The 20,144-nt window shown below is 39.6% G+C and overlaps 1 protein-coding gene across 1 annotated transcript in view; it reads left to right on the forward strand.

Annotated features, from left to right (window-relative positions):
• Window positions 1-12,969, forward strand: part of ZFAND4 (zinc finger AN1-type containing 4) — a 109,782-nt gene extending 96,813 nt beyond the window's left edge. Inside the window, exons 9-10 of the mRNA XM_079793727.1 lie at window positions 11,366-11,483; window positions 12,472-12,969. Of these exons, the coding sequence (XP_079649853.1) occupies window positions 11,366-11,483; window positions 12,472-12,607 (254 nt within the window). The 3' untranslated portion in view covers window positions 12,608-12,969. The remainder of the gene's footprint in view (window positions 1-11,365; window positions 11,484-12,471) is intronic.
• The last annotated feature ends 7,175 nt before the right edge of the window (window positions 12,970-20,144 follow it).

The following is a 20,144-nucleotide window of genomic DNA, read 5'->3' on the forward strand; positions in this document are numbered from 1 at the left end:
GTGAAATCAATCAGTTAGCACAATTTTAAAACACAAAGAGCCCATCAAGAGTGCTAATGTTGCTAAGGGTGTGAAAGAAACAATGATAACAGGCAATAGAATAGGTAGGAAAACTTGTTCATTTGGGTGAACCAAAAGCAGTTAGCCAGTGACAGCATTTCAGAGGCAATGATATGTGAAAAAACAAAGAGGCTGCTTGCTGACCTGAAAGACACCCCTGGCACGAGCCTAAAAGTGATTCCTTTAAAGCTAGTAGGGGGTGGTTTGATAAATTTAAGAAAAGAAGTGCTAGATTAAATAGTACATTAGACATGAACTGTATACAAGAAAGGTTAAAATAGAATCTTCTGGGGCTCAGTGGCATAATCTCCCTGGTCACCTAAACTGGATGCTCCAGGAATGTTTCTTGTGTGATTTTGTGAGCCTCTTTTTGTAGTTTTAGGGGTCTGAAATGGATTAATTCAACTTATATTATTTCTAATGAGAAAAAATGATTCAATTTTTGAACAAATCGCTTCTCAAACAGCCTTCCAGAATGAATTAAGTTAAAAACAGAGGTTCCATTGTATTAGGTAGATCTGCTATGACTCCCAAACTTGTTATGATGGCTTTATGATGTAGGTGTCTTGTTGGGCATAGTGCAAGGTGACCAGATGTCCCGCTTTTGGCGGGACAGTCCTGATTTTTAACAATTTGTCCCACGTCCCATGGCATTTTAAAAAAGTCCCGATTTTTGGAAAGAATGCACGACAAGCTAGGGAACGGCGGGAGAACGGGAAGGGAATATACGGTTTTCAGCGGCCATGTGGCTATTTAGCCAGGATATGAGTTTTATATTATTTTTGTTAATTTTATAATGTTAAGCTTTAATAATAACAAATATTTGTTGAGAACTGATTATCGAGAACTGCTTATCAAAGTTCGCATTGTTGATCAGTTGTTAGAATTCGACCACCATTGTTTGGACTTAATGAACAATGGCATGTTTTGAGATTGGCAACGACGAAAACATTTTGTAACTGTCTCTCAGACGATACACATTGTACTGCGTGCTAGTAAGCTAGTTAAACAAGCGATTTCATTACAAATCAGCTATTCAGATAATTTAGGTAAGTGATTTATTTATTTATTTCATAAATACATAAATTTTCTTGAATTTAGCAGACAGTACTCGTATTATTTATATTTTATAGTGGCGGCAAAAAGTCTAGCACCGGCCTTGAAAGTGACACTTACGACTTACGTTACGGCAAATTCATGACCTTTTAAACAACTACAGCAATCTACTAAAAATAATTCACTCAAATGAGAAATATGCCAAAGAATAAAATAATACTATACATAATTTTTATTTATTATATTTGTAAATTGTACTTATGTTGAAATTTAAAAAATATATTGCAATACTATTTTTGCGTTCTATGAAAATTTTTGTTGCTCCATATAGATCAAATTTTTAATCAAGAATCCCCCCCTTTCCCACCCCCCCTCGTCCTGGTGAATGGTGTCCTGCTTTACCAATGTTAAAATCTGGTCACCTTAGCATAGTGGCATAAACTTCCAGATCACCTGGGCTCCAGGAATGTTTCTTGTTGGTTATGTGCACCCTCCTGTTGTAATTGAGTCTTGAATTCTATTGATTCTTTCTTGTGTGGAGTTAACCCTGCAGGGTGGCTGACTATTAGGATAAACCTCAATCCTTGAGTATGAATCAAGGTGAAACTGTTCCCAGCAGAGTCTGATACCTGCCAAAATCCCCCTTTGGGTGTGCTGTTTGTGTGGCTAGTTGGGTTGAGTTCTGGTGTTGTCTGAAGCCCACCACTGGTTGTGTTGGTTCTGATTTCACTTGGGCAGGGCTCAGGTACAGGTTGATGTCAGATGTGTATAACTGGCCTTGGGCTACCAATTTGTAGCTACCATGCTATTTACTGTTTGTGTCTGCATCTACTGGGCCTGGGTGTGCTTGGAGGGGCCAATCTGTGTACAAGGGTTACCTTCCTCCAGCTTAGAGCTGGGGGCAGATCTGTAAAAGGTCTTAGGCTCCCTGAGGTCTGCCTCTATATGTCAGCTTCTCTCCACCCGCCCCCCCCCCCCCCCGCTTCCCCCAGGTGTTGCCAGGTCTTCCTCCAGAGCTTTTCAAAGCAAGACTGTAGAGTCGGCCCAGGCTGGCCGCAACGCCCAGGCCCTTCCACAGGTCACAAGCTTGCTAGGGTGGCGTAACTGGGATCAGGAGGACAGGGCTAGTGGTTCCCTACCTAGGAGCCACATAGTCAGGCACTCAATGAGGAAGTCCCCTACTCCAGAGCCAAGCCACTAAGTCTCTGCCAGAGTCTCCAAGCCTGGCTTCCCCAGGAGGAGCACACCATAGTTTCAGGGTGAGTGCAGCCAGTCATCCCCTCTGCAGAAGCAAGCTCAATAGGGTAGAGCCACCAGGGCTCCGGAGAGCATATCAAAAGTCTCCCTCAGGTGGGGGCCAAGGACTGCATCCCGGTCCCAGACAATAGCCTCTGAGGGAGACACACTCTGAATGTCCCAGCTCTGAGCAGCACACTTTTCCCCCACAGAAGTGAGCTCAGTGGGGTGGGGCCTCAGGGAATTGGGAGGGCTCATTCATTCTCCTGTTGGGGGTGTTGCTGGAAAGCCTGTAGGAGGGGCACGAGCACTTATTCCCACTCCCATGATAGGGTGGGGCTGAGCTCCCAAGGGAGATAGAAGTGCCCCTCCCCGCCCGCCCCCTCCCCCCGCTCTTTCCCCCTCCTGCCACTATGTAGCTACACACAACCTAGCACCAGCCCTTCTGTTTCCTGGAAAAAAGTCTCCTTGGGAGACCTTTTGAAAGTCCCAGCTCTGCATGGCCCTCAGATCCCCCTGGGAGACTGAACTCAGCAGGGCAGTGCCACAAGTGGTAGGGCATGCTAGTGATTCAACAGGTGGGGAGGGGTGTGCCAGTTGTGCACTTAAGGTGGGAAGAAATGGTCACCTTTTTAAAGTTAAACAGTCCAGTTAAACAGTTCAATCACTGTCTGAGTCTGCACCAAGAACTTCTCCAGAAAAAGAGCTTGCCAAAGGTCCCCACTGGTTGCAGCCAGCAGACCCCTCTGCAGGACCTGCTCATGACAGAGTGGTGTCATCACTAGCTGGAGGAAAGGCTGGTGCTGTAACAATAGGAGTACTGGACCCTGAGAAGGTGGCATCTGGGTCTCTAGCTGACTCCCTTTTCTCCCAGGTGGGCTGAATCCTCACTGATTTTCACCACCAGATGCTCTGTGGGCTCCTCTTCCTGTCTCTGTTGCTCTGGGTTGGGGATCCATGTGTGGGGTTGATACTCCTCACACCCGGGAGGAGAGAGTTTTGCAGCCAAGATATCTTCTGGCTTCTCAGCTGTCGTACATAGTTGTGGGGTCCAACTCTCTTTGTGTCTTCGCGCTTCTTACCAGTCTCTATGTGGCTTTTTTGGGAAATCCTTGGTTATAATATTTCAGTTCAGCAAGACTTCAGTTGATTATTCAGGTTGATTGCTTTATAATTAGATGTAAATCCAGTTTTTACCTGGAGCAGGTAAGTGTAGTTTGCACCTACTCTGAAGCCATTTGGAATCTCTTTAGAAGTTTCTTTAACATTTCCTATAATACTAGTTTGATGGTAATGAAGTTCCTTAACTTTTTCTTGTCTGGAAAGCTCTTTATCTGTCCTTCAATTCTAAATGATAGCTTTGCTTGGGAGAGTAAACTTGGTTGTAGGTTCTTACTTTGAATATTTTGTGCCAATCCCTTCTGGCAAAGTTTATATTGGGAAATCAGGTGACCTCCCTTGTAGGTAACTGACTTTCTTACTTTTGCTGCTTTTAAGAGACTTTCTTTGTCTTTAACTTTTGACTTTTTAATTATGATGTGTCTTGGTGTGGGCCTCTTTGGGTTCTTCTTGTTTGGGACTGTGCGCTTCTCGGGCTTGTATGCCTATTTCCTTCACCAGGTTAGAGAAATTTTCTGTCATTTCTTCAAATAGGTTCTCAATCCCTTGATCATTATTTTCTTTTTCTGGTACCCCTATGATGCGGATGTTGTTACACTTGATGTCCCAGAGGTACCTTAGACTTTCTTTTTTATTATTTTTAAAAAAATTTTCTTTTTAATTCTTTTTTTTTTCTTTCAGCTTTGCTTGCGTGTTTTCTGCTATCTCAGTGGTTGGCAAACTGCGGCTCACGAGTCACATGCGAGCCACGGTTTGCCGCTCTGTTGACTAATGAGTTTGCCAACCACTGGGATAGGGGCTTAATCACAAGGAACAACAACAGCCTATAATTATTGGAATTGAGATTCTAGGTCAGTGGTCGGCAAACTCATTAGTCAACAGAGCGGCAAACCGTGGCTCACGAGCCGTAGTTTGCCGACCACTGTGCTATCTTGTCCTTCAAAATGCTGACTTGATCCTCTGCTTCATCTAACCTGCTGTTGATTCTTTCTAGTGTACTCTCCATTTGAGATAATGTATTTTTTATTTCTGACTTTTTTATGGTTTCTATATCCCTTTTTATGCTTACTTTGTTTAAGTTCTCACTGTGATCATCCATTTTTCCTCTAAATTCCTTGAGCATCCTTATAACCTTCATTTTGAACTCTGCATCTGGTAGCTTGGTTGCCTTCATTTTATTTAGTTCTTTTTCTGGGGATTTATTTTGTTATTTCATTTGGGCCATGTTTCTTTACCCTCCATTTTAGTTGCCTTGCTGTATTTGTTTCTGTGTATTTGGTAGATCTGTTGTGATTCCCAGTTGTGATATGGTGGCTTATATAGTAGATGTCTTCTGGGGCTCAGTGGCATAATCTTCGTGGTCACCTGAACTGGATGCTCCAGGAATGTTTCTTGTGTGATTTTGTGAGCCCTCTTGTTGTAGTTGTGTCTTGATTGCTGTTGGCCTGTTTGTAGGTGAGTTGACTGTCAGGCTGGCTGATTATGAGAATTGACCCCAACAACAGTGTTCAAGCAGCTGTTGACAGCTGACTCCACAAAGGGGAATTGGCCCAGTGTCTGGTGCCTGCTAGGATCTCCTGTTTGATGTGCCACTGTGAAGCTAATTGGATTGTGCTCTGGTGTGGTCTGAAGCCTGCCACTGGGTGTGCTGGTTCTGGGGACTTTTGAGAAGAACTCCAGCACAGCCCAATGTCAGACACTACCTGTGACCAGCCCTGGGGTACCTGTGTGGAGCTACCAAGTGATCTGCAGTTTGTGGCTGCCTCTGCTGGGTGTGGGTGCATGTGAGAGGGTGCAGCTGTGTAACAAGGCTGGCTTCCACCAGTTCCAAATCAATTTTTTAATTGCCCAGAGCACCTCCGGGTTCACTGTTAAGAGTGTGAACTCAGCTTCAGTCTGGACCTGCCTTTCTCACCTCCTCTGTCCATTCAGTTTGTACTTCTTAATCCTTTCTCCCTTTTCACCCATTCCACCTAACCTTCCTTCTATCTTGCAACCATCAAAATGTTTTCTATATATATGAGTTTGTTTGTCCATTTATTTATTTATTTATTAGATTGCACATATAAATGAAATCATATGGCACTTGTCTTTGTCGGACTTATTTAACTCAGCACAGTATCCTCTAGGTCCAGTCCATTCGTGTTGTTGCAGATGGCAAGATTTCATTTCTTTTTGTCACTGAGGGATATTCCATTGTGTATATGTAGCACTTTTTTTATCCATTCATCCATTGATGAACAGTAAGGTTGCTCCCATATCTTGACTATTGTAAATAATGCTTCAGTGAACATATGGATGCATATGTCATTTCAAATTAGTGTTTTGGGTTTCTTTGGATAAATACCCAGAGGTGAAATTGCTGGGTCCTACTTTTCTCTTGTTATAGCCTGTTTTAAAATCTGTTTTGCCTGGTATAAATAATTGCTACCACAGCTTTTTACTTCGTTTCCATTTTCATGGAATATCTTTTCCCATCACTTTACTTTTAGTCTGTGCGTCTTTCCATCTGAATTGAGTCTCTTGTCAATAGTGTTACGAGTCTTGTTTTCTTATCCATTCAGCCACCCTATGTCTTTTGATTTTAACATTTAATGCATTTACATTTAAAATTATTGTTGATAGGTATGTAGTTACAGTCATTTTATTATTCATATTATATATTTATATATTTTTTAAAGAAGCCTCTTTATCATCCTATATAATAAAAGGCTAATATGCAAATCGACCGAATGGCATTATAACCAGTCACTATGACATCCACTGACCACCAGGGGGCAGACGCTCAATGCAGGAGCTGCCACCTGGTAGTCAGTGTGCTCCCACAGGGGGAGCATCACTCAGCCAGAAGCCAGGCTCACAGCAGCAGTAGAGGGAGCCTCTCCCGCCTCCGTGGCAGCACCAAGGACCCCTCGGGGAATGTGCACGTGCGGGCCTAAGCTGGATGGCAGATATCCCCTGAGGGGTCCCATACTGTGAGAGGGCGCAGGCCGGGCTGAGGGATTCCCGCTTCCCCCTGCCCCTGCCCCCAGTACATGAATGTCATGCACCCGGCCTCTAGTTTCTTACAATACTGGTTTGGCGGTAATGAACTCCTTTAGCTTTTTCTTATCTGTGAAGCTCTTTATTTGTCCTTTGATTCTAAATGATAGCTTTTCTGTGTAGCATAACCATGCTTGTCAGTCATACTGTTTTCCATAATGGCTGTGCCATGTTGCATTCCCACCAACAATGTACACAGTTTCCAATTTCTTCACATTCTCACCAATACTTGTTACTTCTTTCCTTCCTTCCTTCCTTCCTTCCTTCCTTCCTTCCTTCCTTCCTTCCTGCCTCCCTTCCTCCCTCTCTCCCTCTCTCCCTCCCTCTTTTCCCTCCTTCCTTTCCTTTTTTTTTGTAATGGATATCCTAACAGGTGTGTGGTGGTATCTTATTGTGGTTTTAACTTGCATTTCCCTGAGTATTGTGTTGTATGTATATTTAGCCATTCATATATCTTCTTTGGAGAAATGTCTATTTAAATCCTTTGCCCATTTTTTAAGCGGGTTGTTTGTTTCTTGTTGTTAAGTTTTAGCTATTCTCTGTATATTCTGGATATTGATCCTTTATCAAATATACTAGAGGCCCAATGCACAAAATTTATGCATGGGGGTGGGGAGTATTCCTCAGCCTGGCCTGAGCCCTCTCGCAATCTGGGACCTCTCACTTCTAACCGCCCGCCTGCTTGCTCCTTACTGCTTGGCTTGCTGCTCCTTAGCATTGTCGTGGAGGCGGGAGAGGCTCCTGCCACCGCCACTGTGCTTGCCAGCCATGAGCCCAGCTTCTGGCTGAGTGGTGCTCCAGCTGTGGGAGCGCACTGACCACCAGAGGGAAGCTCCGGCATTGAGCATCTGCCCCCTGGTGGTCAGTGTGCATCATAGTGACCAGTCATTCTTGTCATTCTGCCATAACAGTCACTGGGCTTTTATTATATAGACTCGTGGCCCAGTGCACAAAATTCATGCACATTAAAAGGGAATTAATTAGAGGAAATATTTTAATATTGCTATTTGCCCTTTCTCTATAATAGAAGTGTCAGAGATGAAAGAAAATTAGTAAAATGTATATGAAAATCTCTCTCCTGCCAGAGTCTGGGGCATGCTGCGGAACCCAGAAACAAGTCCCCTCGTGCCCTCACGCCAGGGCTGGGGACCTGAGGCCGGGCCGGGGAACCTGAGGCTGCGCCCCCCGCCCAGCAGGGCTTGATGGGGGACCTGAGGCCACGCCCCCCAGCCCTGCGGGGCTTAACAGGGGTGGAGACAGCCAGATCTGGGTCTCGTGCGATTCTGAGGCACTCGTGGGTGGGCAGGGCATGAGGGTGCGAGGGTGTGAGGACCATTTGCATATTAGCTCTTTATTATATAGGATGATTTGCAAATATTTTCTCCCATTCTGTAAGTTGCCTTTTTACTCTGTTGATAATGTCTTTTGATACACAATAGTTGTTAATTTTCATGAAGTCCAATTTGCCTATGGTATCATGTCTAATAAATCATTGCTAAATCCAGTGTTGTGAAGATTTTCACCTATTTTTTCTTCTAGGAGTTTTATAGACTTAGGTCTTACATCTAGATCTTAGATATATTTTGAATAAATTTTTAAATATGTTATAATGTATGGGTCTAATTTTACTTGTTTCCATGTATATATTCACTTTTACCAGACCATTTGTTAAATTAAAAAGACTATTATTTTCCCATTGAATGGTATTGTCACACTTATCAAAAACTATTTGACTGTATATGTGAGGGTTTATTTCTGGATTCTCTAATTGTGTAACATTGATCTATATGACTGTCTATGCCAGTATCACACTGTTTTGATTATTGTAGTATATTCACTTTTAATGTTATACTTATTTTTCCTTGATCCATATTCAAGTCTGTCCTGTCTTAATCCACAGCTTGGCCTTTTGTGTTTCACTTATTTCTTCTCTCTTAACTTTAAGTCAGGCCTCAGTACTTCCCTCACTTCTCTTCTCACTGCTCCTCTGAAACTGCTATTGCCGAGGTTACCAAAGATCTCCAAAATTTCAAATCCAGTGGATGCTTTTGTATTTTTATCCTGATTGTTGTGGTCATCCTTCTTTTTGTTAAAAAATAGGTTTTTACTTATTTTTTTAAAGAGAGAGGTAGGGAGAGGGAGAGAGAAAGAGAAAAAGATCAATGTGTGAGAGAGATACATCGATTGGTTGTCTCCTGTAGGCCCCCTGACTGGGGACCAAAACCACAACATTTATGCACAGGATAACATTCAACCGAGGCACACCGGCCAGGGCTGTGGCCATCCTTCTTGAAATGGGTTTTTGTTTTTTAGTCTCTTTCTCAAACTCTCTTTTTTCCTCTCTCATTCTGGTCTATCACATTGTTGTAACTTTTTATTTTAACCTCATTTTTCTGTTGTACTTGTTTTACCAGACCTCTGGTATATACTCTTTTGGTTGACTTCATTTAGGTCAAGCCATCTGTTGCTTCCTACAACTAGAGCTCTGTAACTTGCTGCCATTTCCTTTCAGTAATAACTGTGTCATTCTGAATTACCTACAAGAACCTATGAAAGTTTTGGTGTAAGTTTTATTTAATTGACCTACTAAGTTCTTCTTTGGTCCTCTTTGCTTTTCACTATAGGGTTTCCCTTGGAAATTTTATTCCTCTTTATAGCTTTAGTTATCATTTTAGGCAGATGATTACCAAACTTGCATCTTAAGCAGTACTCTATTACTTTGTTGGCTGCATTTTCTGTTGGGTGAATTTTTTTATGGATCATTATGCTAGGTAAAATATTAGACCTGGAAATGCCAAACAAGTGAGTTAATCCAAATATATTTAATCTTTTTCTCAAAAGCAACTCTTCACATCAACATTACTTTATTGACTTTTTAAAGATTTGTACAATACACATTTGAGAGAAAGCTTCAGAGAGGAGTTGATGATTGATATCTTCTTATAGGACAAGTAAGTTTTCTTAGATTGGCAAAGTAGAATAGAGCACTTTAGAAGAGACTGTGCATGTAATGTGTCTGGTGCATCATTCAGAGCGGATATGATGTGATAAATGACTTTGGAAAGTTAGGACATACTAGAGTTTGAATGCCAGTCCAAGGAATTTGACTTTTTTTTCCCCAATTTGTTGTATGAAACCTACATATTAGCCTGAAGTAGATGACTAAAGAATGGTTTTCTCTGGCGGGTGGAAAGGCATATGGAAACTGTTCTCATAGGAGATTGCAGTTATGTTTTGGTGCCACTTCATTCCTGACACAATGATGTTCTCTGTCTTAGCACATTCACAAGAGTTCTTGAATGAAAAAAGTTTGGAAACATTGAGTTAAGCACCCCTAACAACAGAAAAAAAATGAAAGTATGACTCCACTGAACTAAGCTATCATCAATAGATGTTTTACTTAGTTTAGGGAAGACCATTTTAAACCTGAATTTCAGGGATCAGTGCCATTAGGTGAGCTTATACAGGATATCCAGTAGTATGTGCCTTTCCTTTGTGTGCTGTGAAAATGTGTATCTCATTTTTATTTTTTAAGAAGCAGAAAGTATCCCATCACCTGTGTGAAATGTTCTTAATAGCTAAGTGCACTTGAAGAAGAAAGTGAATGCTAACTGAGTGGGTGCCCAGCATTATTAGAATCATTCAGTTAGTTGTTTCAAATGTTTTCAGTTTGGGGCAAGATCTGGGCATGTATTTTAGACTGGTAATAGAGCAGACGTGATTTTGTTGGGCTGGTATATCCAGCACCCAATCCAGGTTGTGAGAAGAGGTGTGTTTGTAAATCCAGTTTTTGAAATCTTGAAGAATTTTTAGAGACGTTTAGCTGCCAGATAAACATTAAGCCCAGGCCTACCAAACCTTTCTCAGTAGCGCACGCAAAATAGGTACCCGTCCATTGACAGAAATTTTTCTCCTCATTCCTTCCCCTTGTTTTTGTTTTCTTTGCCTCTTGCTTCTTGAACTTTGAGTGCTACCAAGCACTATGTACTTGCATTGTTGTAGCAACTATGGACGTGAGTTTGAGCCTCTCTACTTATGAGGGGTTTGTTGGAAATTTGCTCAGTTCTAAAAGCATTCCACTTAGGAATTAAAGAAATAGATTTATTCTTTCTTATATCATAACAGATACGTTCTTATTTTTAAGGTGAAAAATCAAGTTGTTACAATAGTACAGAATTTAGTAAAATTTTTTGAGACGGTTGTACTGTGAAATCAACCATATTAGTAACTATTGCTAATATGTTTTATATAATTATAATGTTTAAAATTTCTAGAATGCTTTTTATATATTAGAACTGAGTTGACCTTAAAACACTTAGAAGTCTAGAGAGAAAAATAGATGTTCTGGTATCTTAAAAATGAACAAATTCAAGTTTTGAAAGAATAAGTAACTTGCTTGATGAATTTGATTTCTATGGCATAATTATGACTAAAAGATCAATTTCATGAGACTGCTGCTCCTTCTTGGTGTGAAAAAACAGGGTGACATACTACATACTACGTTGTTTTTCAGAGGCCTCATAAAAATGATTTTGAATCAGACATTTTTCTTGATTCACTGTCAAAGTTTAGTGTACTTCATATATGTTGATTGTCATTAGAAATAATCACTAATGTGTTGGTGTGTACAAACATTCTAAAAATATGAGTCACAGTTAGTTGAAACCTACCACATCTTAAACATATAACAGTTCTACTGCATCTTCACTTGCAGATTCTGTAAATAATTTTAGATATAAAAATAGCACAAATTAATTTTTATGAAATAAAAGTTTGCTTGTGTTTTGCTTAATAGTATCTCCCATTTAGAATTTTATGCCTGTATTAATCAAGGTTTCCTTTCTCTACACAGGAGAATGTACTCATCTTCTCCCACCTGTGCAAGCCCCTATTCAAACAAAGAAGAAAACAGCAAAACATTGTTTTCTTTGTGGGAAGAAAACTGGACTGGCTACTAGCTACGAATGCAGGCAGGTTGGCTAGCTGGAAAAGTTGAGATGCTTTCTTTGTGATAGCCCAACTTGGGAATACAATGTAAAATGTTCTTTAAGTTGGTTATTCAGAACATCATGAAGGTGATGTTTATATGGCAGCCCTCAGTTTAACTCCTTCTAATTGGCTGAAGTAAAGAGCAACTAGATAGCTCATGAATTTCCAAACTCATGAGATCCTGCCCTACCCTTTAAATTAGGAGGTTTAAACCAATGGGAGAGTACACTTTTTTTTGTTTTATAATAGATATACTTAATTTTTTTGGTTTTAATATTGCTTGGAAGAATCCCTCCTCTAATATTCTATTTTAAATTTAACAAGAAAAGACTAAATTTAAAATTAATGTAGTATAAATTTTAACAATTATATGGTATGCTTTTATTTCAAAACAGATGAATAATATATTTACAAAAATGAATGAATTTCTTCCTACCCATAATTATTTCTTTTATTAGCCTAGATTAATATGCTTCAAGGATGGTGTCTGCCCTTAGGGTGAGGCCAGATATTAAAAATAACTGCTGCTTTTTAGAATGTATTTTATTCAAATGGGAACAGCTTATCTTGTTGCTAGAAATATTTTTTAAATCCATTCATGGTTTAATTAGCATTTACATAATTTAATTTTTTTATTAGACAAATTTCTCAGAAATTCATAGTTCTCCCAGGTTTAAATAGTGGACTATTTACCAGTTTTTTTTTTATTTTACTACTTCACAAATGTCTATACCCTATTTCATTCCATAATGGATTCTTTATTATAAACTCTCATAATTATAGACAATTAACTTGTTCTGTTGGGGGTGGTGCTTTTGCTTGTTTAGAGGGGAAGGGAAATGCCCATGCTGAAATTGCTCAAGAGAACCACAGGGCTCCTGTTGGACTGCCTAAAGTCAAGCTCTGATCTCCCAGAGACGAGCCTCTAATGAAAATGTGACTATTCATGTGAACTTTTTTGTGCTTTAGATGTGGAAACAACTTCTGTGCATCTCATCGCTATGCAGAAACTCATGGCTGCACCTATGATTACAAGAGTGCAGGGAGGAGATACTTACAGGAGGCAAATCCTGTGGTTAATGCACCAAAACTTCCAAAAATCTAACTCTTGCTCTGCACCTAACTGTTCTGCCCGAGGAATCGTATTGCAGTGACAGCCAGAAGAAATATTGTTAGACTGCATTCATTTTGTTCCATACCAAAAGATTTACCAAATAACAAAAGGATACAATGCACACTGTTGGAGAATGAGAATGCTACTGTATTTGACATCTCTATTTTTTGGTGAATCAAAAGTTTTAAAAGTAGTTTTAAAAACTTTAAATGAGTTAGCTTTGTTGTTGCATGTCTTATGTTAAGTATTTTATATATTTGATATTGCAATTTTACTAGACAAGTCTTCAAAAGACGCACTTTATGAAGTGACCATTGACTGCATAACTGTCTTCCACATTGTACAGAAATGACCTGTCATGTCATGGCACTATTCAAATCAACCACTTTTTTTGTGTGTGGGGGTGGGTGGGTGGGGATTTTTAAAAGAAAAATCCCATGTGTGAAAGTTTATTCAGTTCACTAGCAAGTTCCTTTTTATTTCAAGCTACTTTTTATAAAAAAGAACATTTGGTTTTCCAATGTGTTTTTAATACATATAATTCTTCCATATTCACATTGGCATTTGGATATGTATCCATTCTATAAAACACATCATGTTAATCATAGTATATATTTCTTAAAATACTACTTTTTGAATGGTAGTTTTAAAATGGATGTCCCACTTGTTGCCATTAAATACAGAACCCAACTTTTCAATTTTTGAAAAACAAAATCTCACAACTTACTTTGTTTTTCTTATATGTTGAGTGCTATTACCAGGAGAAATTAAAATAAATAATTCAATTTCATTATGAGTTTGATTATTTAAAATAACTTTTATGAGTTATTTTTTGCTTGATCTCTTCACCTTTATCACTCAGTCCCCCAAACTCTTCCCCTCTGACAGCTGTCAGTCTGTTCCATGTTTCCATGCCTCTGTTTCTCTTTTGTTTGTCAGTTTATTTTTCACTAGTTTCCACATATAAGTGAGATCATATGGTATTTGTCTTTCTCTGACTGGCTTATTTCACTTAGCATAATACTCTCCAGGTCCATCAATACAGCTGCAAAGAGTAAGATTTTCTTCTTCTTTGTGGTTGAATAGTATTCCACTATGTAAATATACTAGAGCTTTATTAAAAAAATATATTTTTATTAATTTCAGAGAGGAAGGGAGAAGGAGAGAGAGATAGAAACATCAATGATGAGAGAGAATCATTGATCAACTCGCCTCCTGAATGCCCCCCACAGGGAATTGACCACACAACCCAGGCATGTGCCCTGACTGGGAATTGAACTGTGACCTTTTGCTTCAGAGGTCGATGTTCAACCACTGAGCCACACTGGCTGTACCTTTTTTAGCCACTCATCTACTGCTTCCAAATCTTGGCAACTGTAAATAATGCTGCAGTGAACATAGGGGTGCATATATTTTTTTAAGTGGGTCATAGGTAGTTACATTTTTATATTTTGAGGTAAGTCCATACTGCTTTCCACAGTGGCTGCACCAATTTGCATTTCCACTGATAGTGCACTAGGATTCCCTTTTCACTGCATCCTCGTCAACATTTATTGCTTGTTGATTTACTGAAGGTAGCCATTCTGACAGATGTGAGGGGACATTTCATTGTGGTTCTAATTTGCATTTCTCTCGTGATTAGTGACCTTGAGCATATTTTCATATGTATGTTCCTGTGTCCATTTTTTAAAATTGGATTGTTTGTTTTGTTAAGTTCTTTATAAGTTTTAGATATTAACCCCTTATCAAATGTATCATTGGCAAATATTTTTCCCATTCAGTGGGTTCCATTTTCATTTTGTTGGTGGTTACCTTTGCTGTGCAAAAACTTTTTAGTTTGATGTAGTTTCATTTGTTTATTTTTTCCGTCATTACCTTTGTCAGAGAAGATATATTAGAAAAAATATTGCTATGAGAAATGTCTGAGATTTTACTGCCTATATTTTCTTGTAGAATTTTTATGGTTTTGAGTCTAACATTTAAGCCTTTAATCCATTTTGAGTTTATTCTTGTGTAGGGTGTAAGAAGGTGGTCTAGATTCCTTTTTTTGCAACTATTTGTTCAGTTTTCCCAAACAACACCATTTATTGAATAGACTATCTTTATCCCATTGTATGTTCTTGCCCCCTTTGTCACATTTTAATTGACCATAAAAGCATTGGTATATTTCTGGGCTCTCTATTCTGTTCCATAGATCTCTATGTCTGTTTTTATGTCAGCTAACATGCTGTTTTGATTTTCATAGCCTTGTAATATAGTTTGATATTAGGAATATGATTCCTCTAACTTTGTTCTTCTTTCTCAAGAATCTGTGGCTATTCAGGGTCTTTTGTGGTTCCATATAAATTTTTGGAATATTCTAGTTCTGTGAAATATGCCATTGGTAACTTGATAGGAATTACATTGCATTATAGATTGCTTATTATAGTTTGGAGATATTATTTTCTTAAAAAATTTGTATTGTTGAGAGTATTACAGATGTCCCCAGTATTCTCCCCATTGTCCCCCTCCACCTGGTTCCCACCTCACCCCAGGCCATCACCACACTATTGTCTGTGTCCATAGGTAATGCATATATGCATATATGTTATTTAGTTAATCTCTTCCCATCTCCCTCCACCCCTTCCTTCTGAGACTCATCAATCTGTCCCATGTTTCCATGCCTCTGGTTCTATTTTATTCATTTATTTTGTTCATTAGATTCCTTGTTCATTTATTTTAATTTTTAGATTCAATTACTGATAAATACGTATTTATTGCCATTTTATTGTTCATATTCTTTTATCTTCCTCCTCCTCCTCCTCCTTACTAACTTCTTTTCTCTTGCTGCTTTTAGATTTTCTCTTTATCTTTAACCTTTGGCATTTTAATTATGATGTGTCTTGATGTCGGCCTCTTTTGGTTCCTCTTGATTGAGACTCTTTGTGCTTCCTGGACTTGTAAGTCTATTTCTTTCACCAGGTGGGATAAGTTTTCTGTTATTATTTCTTCAAATAGGTTTTCAATATCTTGCTCTCTCTCTCCTCCTTCTGGCACCCCTATGATGCGAATGTTGGTATGCTTGAAGTTGTCCCAGAGGATCCATGCACTACCTTCATATTTTTGGATTTTTTTTTCTCTTCTGATTGGGTGTTATTTGCTTTCTCATATCCAAATCATTGATTTTATTCTCAGAATCCTCTACTGTACTATTGAATCCCTATAAATTATTAATTTCAGTTAGTGTATGCTTAATTTCTGATTGGTCCTTTTTCATGTCTTTGACATTCTCACTGAGATCCTTGAAAGTCTCACTAAGTCCCTTGAACTCTTATTAAGATCCTTGAGCAACCTTATCACCATTGTTTTGAACTCTGTATCTAGTAATTTCCTTGCTTCCATTTCATTTAGCTCTTTTTTTGAAGATTTCTTCTGTTCTTTCATTTGTGACATGTTCTTTGTCTCTGCATTTTGGCTGTTTCCCTATGTTTGTTTCTGTGTATCAGGTAGAACTGCTTTGTCTCCGGGAATTGGTAGAGTGGCCTTGTGTAGTAGATGTCCTATAAGGCCCAGTGGCTCAGCCTCCCCAGTCACCTGAACTGGGCACTCTAGATGTGCCCCTGTGTGGGCTGTGTGTACAGTCTTGTTGTAGTTGAGACTTGATTGCTGTTGGCATCACTGGGAGGAAATGACCTCCAGGCCATTGGCTGGGAGAACCAGCTGTGAGTTCAATGGGAGAGCTGCTGTGCAGGAAATACCCTATGGAGCAGGACTTGCTTCAGTGAGGCTTTGGTGCTCACTGAGTATGCCTCTTGAGTGTGTCACTCATGGATGCATAAAGTTGTAATCTGGTATGGTCTGAGGCTGTCCATCAGGTGCACTGGCTCTGGGGCCTCCCGGAAGGTGCAAAGTCAGCCACTGTGGCTGTAGCTCTGGCAGGGACTACAGAGCGATCTGCAGATGGCTGCTACTTGTGTTGGGCTTGGAAGTGCCCAGGAGAGGCCAAGCTGTGAAGCAAGGCAGACTACTTTTCATGCTGGGTCTTGCTGACACCAGCGGCTGCTTGTTTGAGAGATTTTAGGAAAGTCTGAGGCCTGAGCCAGGACAGGCTGTTCATATGCAAACAGCGTGAGTGGGGATACAAATTGGATGGGGCAGGATTTCAGGGAATCACCAGGGGGGAGTAAACTGATGGAAACTTTGAGCCAGGCTGATGGAAACTCAGCTATGGCTGTCAGTCAGCTCTGCAATGTGGGAGGTCTCAGCATAGGAACAATGAACCCTGTGAGCACCCCTGTCTGGGAGAAAGCCATCGCCAAGTTCTTGCTCCAATTCCAGACAAACCAGTGCCTCCCAGTATGTCCCTGGATCCTCCCCAAGTTGTTGTTCCAAGGCTGAAGCTCAGAGTGAGTGAGTTTGAGTCAGTTCATGTGCCGGCCCTTTAAGATGAACTGCCTGGATCTCCAGCAATTTCTGTGTCACTCAGCCACAATTCCCACTGGTTTTTACAGCCCCAAGGTAAGGGGACTTATCGTCCCAGCTCTGGAACTCTGGGCTGGGGGTTTGGTGTGGGGCTGGGACCCCTTGCTCCTCACGGGAGGACTTTGCAGCCAAGATATCCCTCCCAATAAAAAAACGCCACATGTGGGTGTCGGGCCAACCCATTCTGTGCCTCGGTCCCTCTACCAGTCTTAGTGTGCTTTCTTCTTTACTTCTCTAGTTGTAGGGTTTCCATTCAGCTAGATTTAAGGCAGATCTGAATGATGATTGTTCTCTATTTTAGTTTCAATTTTGATGTAGTTGTGGGAGGCAGTAAATTTACCTATGCTACCATTTTAGTTCTCAGTATGGACATTTTAATGATGTTAATTCTTTCTATCTATGAACATAGTATATGCTTCCACTTATTTACATCATCTTCAATTTCTTTCTTCAGTGTCTTATAATTTTATGAGTACAGGTCTTTTACATCCTTGGTTAAATTTATTTCTAGGTATTTTATTTTTTTATACAATTGTAAATGGAATTGTTTTCTTAGTTTCATTTTCTGATCATTATTATTGTATAAAAATGGAACTGATTTCTGTATATTTATTTTGTATTCTGCTAATTTACTGAATACATTTATCAGTTCTAGTAGTTTTTTGGTGCATCTTTAGGGTTCTCTATATACAATATCTTTTTTATTGAATTTATTAGGATGACACTGGTTAACAAAATTATACAGGTTTCAGGTGCACAATTCTACATCATCTATGCACTATATTGTGTGTTCACTACCCCAAGTCAAGTCTCCGTCCATCACCATTTATCCCCCCACCCCATACCTTCCTCCACCTCTCCCAATCCTCCCTCCCCACCATCAATCACCACATTGTTGTTGGTGTCCATGAGGGTTTTTTTTCTTTTTCGTTCAATCCTTCTGTTCCTCCTTCCTTTCCCTATCCCATAGCTGTCAGCCTGTTCTCTATCTGTGAGTCTGTCTCTATTTTGCTTGTTAGTCATTTTGTTCATTAGATTCCACATATAAGTGAAATCATATGGTAGTTGTCTTTCTTTGATTGGCTTATTTTGACTTAGCATAATGCTTCCCCGGTCCAGTATCATATCATCTGCAAATAATGACAGTTTTACTTCCTCCTTTCCTATTTGGATACCTTTTATTTCTTTTTCATGTCTGAATGCTGTGGCTAGGATTTTCAGTACTATGTTGAATAAGAGTGGAGAAAGCAGACAATCCTGTCTTGTTCCTTATCTTAAGGGAAACACCTGTACTTTTTGCCCATTGAGTATGGCATGGGTTTGTCATATATGGCCTTTATTACATTGAGGTATGTTCCCTCTAATTTCAGTTTGCTGAGACTTTTTATTATAAATTAGAGGCCTGATGCATGAAATTCGTGCAAGGGGCTCAGCCCTCGCAGCCCCGGCTGCATCCAGAAGGTCGTCTGGATGGTCGTTCTGCTGTTCAGCCATCTGGTCTAATTAGCATATTATGCTTTTATTATTATAGACTAGAGTCCCGGTGCACAAAATTCGTGCATGGGTAGGGTCCCTAAGCCTGGCTGGTGATCAGGGCCTATCGGTGGGGTGACCAGTGGGGTGATCAGAGGGCCCCCACTGGCACCTGCCTTGGCTGGCCTGGGGCCTGTGGACTGGGGGAAGCTCCTGCATTGAGCGTCTACCCCCTGGTGGTCAGTGCGTGTCATAGCAACTGGTCATTCTGCTGTTTGGTCGATTTGCGTATTAGGCTTTTATTATATAGGATGGGTGCAGGATTTTATCAAGTACTTTTTCTACATCTATTCATGTAATTATGTAGTTTTTATCATATTATTTTATGTATTGGTGTATCACATTTATTGATTTGCAGATGTATCATCCTTGCATCCCTGAAATAAATCCCACTTGATCATGGTATATGTTCTTTTTAATGTATTGCTGGATTTGGTTTGGTAATATTTTGTTGAGGATTTTAGCATATATGTTCCAGGATATTGGCCTGTAATTTTCTTTCTTTGTGGAGTCTTTATCTGGTTTTGGAATTAGATAATGCTGGCCTCATAAAATGAGCTTAGGAGTCTTCCCTCCTCTTGAATTTTTTTTGGAATAGTTTTTAGAAGGATAGGTGTTAGTTCATCTTTGAATGTTTGGTAAAATGTATCTGTGAAGCCATCTGGTCCAGGACTTTTTTTTGTTGGAATTTTTTTTTATTACTGATTCAATTTTACTAGTTGTAATTAAATAGTGGTTTGTTTGTTTTTAGAAAACCACTAAATTAAATAAATCAATTATTTATTCTACTTAGAAAAAATAACTATCACTATAAAAGTTTTCTGTTAGGGAATAAATGTTCTCCTCCCCAGATTGTAACCAATACACCTCAAGCTTTTGGGAGGCTACTAACTTTATGGAAACTTAGTTGCAAGTGCTGCTGAACTCTGGTAAACTCTGGTAGACAGCCCAAATGGTATCTGCAGAGGTACCAGAAGGCTAATTTAGGTGCTCCAAAAATCCTCTTCCTCAGTGCAAGGTTGAACTGGAGAGTTCTCTTAGCCCTTCCTCTACTTCCTGTAAGAAATTGACTGTTGAATGGAGAAAGGTGCTGTCATCCTTCTGAAGGCATCTCTAGCTGTTCTTCAGAGCAAGAAGAAAATACATTTCCAAGATGGAAAAGGTGAGAAACTAGTGGAATAATGACACAATCAGGGGTTGATGGCATACTTTTATGGGAGGCTATACAGGCTAATGAAAAATATTTCTATCTTTGTTGAGTAGTTCAACCTTTCCTCCCTTATAAAGACAACATGTGCTTTAGACAATTAAAATCTAAGAACTCTATTACATGGACAGGCTGCTAAAAAATAGTCCAAAACATATGTATTCCATAAGTTAATATGAATACATAGGACATATGTGCTTGATATATGTTTAGTTCACTATACTTTTTAAACCAAGGCCATGTAGAAATACTTTGTATTAAGTTTACCAAAGATCTTTGTCAAAGTTGAGTCTTTTTACTAACTTCTAAGTCACTGAGAGATTAAAC

Source organism: Cnephaeus nilssonii, assembly GCF_951640355.1.
Source record: "Cnephaeus nilssonii genome assembly, chromosome: 16".
Taxonomy (NCBI): Eukaryota; Metazoa; Chordata; class Mammalia; order Chiroptera; family Vespertilionidae; genus Cnephaeus; species Cnephaeus nilssonii.